Raw genomic sequence first — 6,202 nt, 5'->3', positions numbered from 1 at the left:
TTTTTTTTTTTTTTTTTTTTTTTTTAGGGGGAGGGGTGAATTCAAAAGAAGCTCACCAAATACGAGCCATCATGAGAATTGGCACCTCCATTCACAAGGGGTTGTAGATGAATGCCTCATCCTAACATTGCGAGGCGGATAAAGGGAGGAATCTTCTTCGTTATTAATTAATTCTCAAAGGAAGCATCTGCTAAACTAATTCTCAAAAGCATGTCTTTCCCAGAGAAATTTCAGCAAATAAAGATTGCATAGAACTCACCCAAGTGAATGCTTTTAAAGTTCCAGCTTCATGGCTTGTGGATCTTGAACCCAAAAACTCTTGGAACGTAGCTCTGAACCGCTTTTTGTGGCTTATGGTGACCATATGTCATCAGGAAGAGGTGAGAAAATGTAGTTCCAAAATAAGCTCCATCAATGTCTATATAGAGTTAAAAGAAACTTATGAAGTAAACCAAAATTGAGCATGTGAACACACTGCTGTTCATCTAAAATAGATTCTTATCATTCACAATATATATAGTCTTAAATGCAATTCAGTGGTTGAAAACAAATATTGTGTAGCCTTAAAATGCATTATACATAATCTGAAAATCAAGAGTTTCAAATAGAAACAAACATGAGAAGACTAAGTTTTCATGTCTAATCCACAAATTACCATTTCCCATTGGTCAAAGTGGATCAACCGTTGGGAAAAGTTGATGGCTACCAAATTCTCCAGCAAGAGGAGATACCACAAACTCACAGTTGTCCTTCGGGCTATTCAATTAAGTTTGCATAAATTTATTCTATATGTCATTTTTATACCATAGACTCTAGAAAAATGTGAGCAACACCATATGATTCTAATTTACATTTTCAATAATGTCACATTTTCTTTTCAAATACTAATATGTTCCCATTACTTATCAAGTGATTCAAGTCTAAAGGAACATGACTTAAAATTTTATACCAACCTTTAAAGACTAACTCCCCGTTAGACCAAGTACTAATGAGGATATCTCATCTATCAAGATTTTCAATAAACTCAAAAGAAACAATCATTATGACTAGGATGGTTATAAAGCATTAATGTGCATGAGACTTTTCAGTTTCGATGAAGAATTAAGTTTAAAGCTCTTAAATGAGTTGTTTTTCTTAAGAAAATTTTAGGTTATTCTCATTAAGGGTAAATTGCAGCTAACAGTGATTGTCCTATCACCCATGCTAGTCTTGCTCTCAAATCCATTTCTAGGTTTGCCAATCGAATTAGGAAAATGTGAATCGAGTGGTGCTTCTGAAGCAGCTATCAGCGAAGGCCATTTTGGATATAATGAATTAACAATTCCCATCTAACATCCCAATTACATTACTGAAATGAAAAAGATGTTAAGCTTGCAGTTTTTGAAGTGCTTAAGAATGAAAAAGAAAAAAGAAAAAACAAGCTTGGAGACTTCATGGAATCTACATATCTGATCCTGAGATGTATATTATGTGGATGTTACATCAGGCTGACATGTGAATGGTCTTGAAAGATACATTGATAGTTGGTTATTCGTAGCTTCAGCTAAAGTTCACAAGCTCTCAAAGTCTTTTAGGCGAAGTTATTGGAAAACCTCTTTTTTCTTTAAAAGCTTTTCATGGTCATTCTTTATATGGTTGTAATTGTCTCAAATTTCTTGTTTTTGTATTTTTTTTTCTCTCTTTTTTACTCCCCTTAGGAAGTTCAACATCGAAGAAAAGTTGTTTCTTGTTAGGAAAAAAAAAAAAAAAAGTAAATTAACAAATGCATGAACATATGATCATAAAAATTAAGGATACTACCTTGATACTTCGATCGAGGATAATAAACATCCTCACACCTTGGACAGTATATCTTGACGGTGCCTGATCTAGGAATGTCTGATTGACCAACAGGAAGACAGGGTTGTCCACAGCAGTAAACTCTAGGGCATCTCCCAAAGTCATAATTCTTGAACTTGTCAAGCTGCAAAAATCATAATGGGTTATTCTGACCTCTGGCAACATAAGCATATATAAGAAGAAGACTCAAAAGAAGATACTCACCATAGCAGCCATTCCTTTACTTGTCAATATGTATCTCGCATGAATTAGACCGTAAAGCATTTCAGCTGCAGATTCAATTAGTTCATTCTGTTCCTCTGTAAACATATCACCTGCACATTTCACCCATTCAAATTGATTTCTGACCACCAACACTCACATGGGAGATTGAAGCTAAGATATTTTTATAGGAGAAATTAGAATAGTGGATACTGTCGATAAGCCCAAATGACAGAATAATAGTTATTATAGAAAGTATGCACAAATCACTATGAGTTGACCTATCGGTTATTGGGGGCTGAAAAAAATGTAGTGGACTTGAAAAGACTGAAACCATGGGGGCCACCCGCATTAGTTCATACCATGGTAGCCACTGGCCTAAGTTCATACCATGGTAACTATCAATAGAATTGAATGTTCTAGGAGTTTTCTTGACAACATATAGAAGTAGAATCAAATGATTGTGCAATAAAATTACTCAAGGTGCACGCAAGCGTGCTCAAACATTCACGGATATTAAGGGGGGGGAAATTCATACAACGAAGGGTTCGTGCTCAAACATTCACGGATATTAAGGGGGGGAAAATTCATACAACGAAGGGTTTTATCTCCAAGAAAATGGGAGGAATGGCTATTTCAATTCCTTCATGACTTTCGATATCCTATTGATGGCTTCCCTTACGTTATTGAGCATGAGCAATCTTGTTGTAAAGTTGCTAGTCTTCTTGAAATATGCAACAGCCAAAAGTATCTATACAAAAATACTATTACTATTGCAATGGCATTAGCTACATCGAAGAGCGCACGTACAAAGCCAGTTTAGATTTATTTATTTATTAAAGGAAATCTTCTCAATAAATGATTTCTTTGATATGAAGGCAAAACATGTCAGGATACCATAAAATGCATTAACCTTACCATTGGAGGATTCAACATCCAGAATCAAATCAAGAGCATAATCATAGTATGGAACTTGGCTGCTTAACCCACAAAGGTTAAAGTCATCTTGTATATAGTCATCATCCACTTCACAGAAGAACTCATTTCCTCGCAGATTACAAAACCATGAAATCCAAGATATATCATCACCATCAGATCCACTGACATCTGACTCTTCACTGTCAGTCTCAGACTCCTCTGCAATTAAACCAAAAGATTATAAGTCCAAGAGATCAACAAACTATAAAACAATCATATTGTAACTAATTTATAAAGAAATTTTATCCAACTCTTAAAAACCAAACAATCAGACAAAAAAAGCATAAGTTCTGAATAATTTTTATCTGCAAGTTAATAATGCCCGTTATCAATTGAGTAATTAGCAATATGTTATCTGTTCTAGTTTCATAATAGAGAAGAATGGTGAAGACAGCAAGTTGGAGTATGTTCTTCGACAGCAAATAATCCTGAATAACATCTACATCAACAATTTTGAAATTATGTCACAAAAAACCACAAACATTAAGCCAATCATATATCCTCTCGTCAGTCAATAATCAAAATCAGAATTCACTAGCAGGGACAACGTTCATTCTAATCAAGTATTTAATCATTCCACCAAGTATTTCAGGTTTTATTCCATTGGCAGGCATTGAAATTAAGCTATGAGACATGATTATTTTTTATTTGACAAAAGAAGGGGACAAAAGCCAGTGGTATCAAGTGAATAATTTAGACTCTGCTGACAGTAATTCATAAAGCTAGTGTTCCACAAATGAACAACAATCTTAGGTTCCAACCGCAAATAATATCCTCTGCTTGAAACAAAAAAGTTCAAGAAATTCTTTTAAACCCATGATTTTAAAGTTCCATATTGATCCCCCGCCCCCCTTATTAAAATAGAACAGTGGGAAAATATATTACAAGATGAAGAATGTAAAATTAACATTATTGTTTGTTGTTCATCTTTCATTTTCAAAACACAAGCACGCGCATGCATATTGAATTTGGACATATTATCACTTAATTATACACCATGTAAACAGCGCAGCACAGAGATCCTTCTCAACCAAACAAAATTTACAAAATGGAAGGCACTCTTCAAGAGGATCAGAACAAATAACAATGATTCCTTGCTGAAGTTAGTGAACAAAACCATCCTTCAGTAGGCAAAATATCTGAAAATGCTGATATCAGTTAACACAATACACCTTAGAAGCGAACTCTAAATCATCTAAACATGGGAGGCACTATCGGATCCTTGAATTCCCAAATCGACACGCAAAAGGAAACAGGAGAAGAAGGTAGGTCAAATTAGAGATATGCATAACTTACACACAAAGCTAAAAGAACAAAAATCCCAATTAAAACCTGAACAAAGGAGGACCAAAAACGAGAGAAAAAACTGCTGAAACTAACAAGTCGGATGGTAACGCAGACAAGAAAATTCGAGAAAAATAAACAAAAAAAACAAAGAGAAAAAGTGGAACCACCAGAGCAGTTGGTCTTAGAGAGAAATGCAGAGTGAGAGTCTCTCTGATCAGACGGCGGCTTCGTCATTAAAACCGACTGAGGCGCAGAGGGCTTATTATCCTTGCCGTTAATGACGGTACGAGAAGTCGAGGGCGAGGATCGGTCGAGCTGCTTATCGAGAGCCTCATTGATGCGCTTCCGATCGATGGGAGTGACGTCCAACTTGGAGGCGCCGGTGCCGACGCCGCCAAACGCAGGACGGTCCCGGTGCATCGCCGCCGGTTGAGGGGCCGAAAAAGAGAGGATGAAGAGGCTAAATCTGTGGGAGAAACATGCCCAGAAAAGGGGAACGGAGAGGAGGAGGAGAAGAAGAAGAAGAAGAAGAATTGAAAAGCAAAGAAATTGCTAAACGGAATCTGAGAGAGAGAAGAAGGAGTGAGAGAGCAAAGAAGAAGGCATTATCGGATTCCAAAACCTTAACCAAAAAATCACACAGCGATAGAGCAGAGCCACGATCAAATCTGTGCAACTTCGCTCCGTGGTTCACGATTAATCGGCAGCGCCAACTCGCCTTTTAGCCTAAATTAATAAAATTCCTTTTTTTTTTTTAGACTTTTTATTTTATCATAAAAACATATTCATCAGCTTATAAAATATTTATACTATTTATTTTTAATATAAATTATTGTTATTTTTAAAATCTTTAAAAAAAAATTATATCTTAATTTTTTTAAAATAACTTTTTATTAAATAAAAAAAATTAATTAGTAATACGTTTCAAAGTAATATTAATAAAAAAAAAAATTATTTTATTTTTTGGCTGATAATATATAAACGAAAATCATTATTATTCAATTTCATCTCTCATATTTCTCCTTTTCGCTTCTTTCTCCCTTTCGTCTGTTCCTCGTGTTGGATGATGAAAGTCCCACGTCGGCTAATTTAGAGAATGATCATGAGTTTACAATCATAAAATGTTATCTCCATTTATATGAGGCCTTTTGGGGAAGTCCAAAGTAAAGTCATGAGAGCTTATACTCAAAGTGGACAATATCATACCATTATGGAGAGTCGTGTTCAACTAACATGGTATCAGGGCATGAAAAAGGAGTCGAGCCTCCTCAAAGGCATATTAAAAAATGACTAAGACCCCAAAAGAATAAGGGGTCGAAATAACTTTTTATTATCATTGATTTAACGGATAGAACTAACTAATTTTATGTTCAGTCTCATTATATCGTCTCAGGTTCTGGGTATCTTAATTTTCAACATTTGAGATGTCCTGTGATACTCTTTCTTTGACTTGGTTAATTTTATATTAGAATGATACATTATTATTCTTTGAAGTTATGTATCAAATGTCTTACAAATTTTTTATCTATATAAGAACTTCTGTTCATTAGACATACCGAGTCATTCCAAATCATTCCTTTAGAATTGGATAGGTAGTCAACCTTTTATATCATAACCTTACATTATTCACTTAAATGACTCATGCATCGGGATTCAGACCAGGATTTCAAATCTAAATTTGAAATTTAATGGTCCTGACATTTCTCTACATCCCCTAGATAGGTCATGTTGCTTTCTTCTTGTTTCTAAGAGTGAAGATTATCCCCACAAACTAACAAGAGTCCTTTCAGCATGTTTTGTCCTTGGTCACATGTAACGATCCTAATGTTCTACCCATTCAAAGTCGCTACTAACGTCTTATGTTTTTCTAAAATGGGTAATATAACTCTTAAAAGAA

The 6,202-nt window shown here is 35.0% G+C and overlaps 1 protein-coding gene across 2 annotated transcripts; it reads right to left on the bottom strand.

Annotated features, from left to right (window-relative positions):
• Window positions 1-5,018, bottom strand: LOC111438065 (casein kinase II subunit beta-1-like). Of its 2 annotated transcripts, none has more exons than XM_023076024.1 (5): window positions 4,473-5,018; window positions 2,959-3,177; window positions 2,044-2,153; window positions 1,798-1,963; window positions 1-418 (listed from the first exon to the last, which is right to left on the bottom strand). In XM_023076024.1, the coding sequence occupies exons 1-5, from the start codon at window positions 4,723-4,725 to the stop codon at window positions 288-290; spliced, it is 879 nt and encodes a 292-aa protein (XP_022931792.1). In that variant the 5' UTR covers window positions 4,726-5,018; the 3' UTR covers window positions 1-287. The 2 variants fall into 2 exon arrangements, with proteins under 2 accessions (XP_022931792.1, XP_022931793.1); XM_023076025.1 differs by having other exon boundaries at window positions 1,801-1,963; window positions 4,473-5,017.
• Window positions 5,019-6,202: the final 1,184 nt, after the last annotated feature.

Source organism: Cucurbita moschata, unplaced genomic scaffold (assembly GCF_002738365.1).
Source record: "Cucurbita moschata cultivar Rifu unplaced genomic scaffold, Cmos_1.0 Cmo_Scf00070, whole genome shotgun sequence".
NCBI lineage: Eukaryota > Viridiplantae > Streptophyta > Magnoliopsida > Cucurbitales > Cucurbitaceae > Cucurbita > Cucurbita moschata.
Note: the sequence above shows the minus strand (reverse complement) of the source record. Positions and strands in the feature narration are given on the sequence as shown.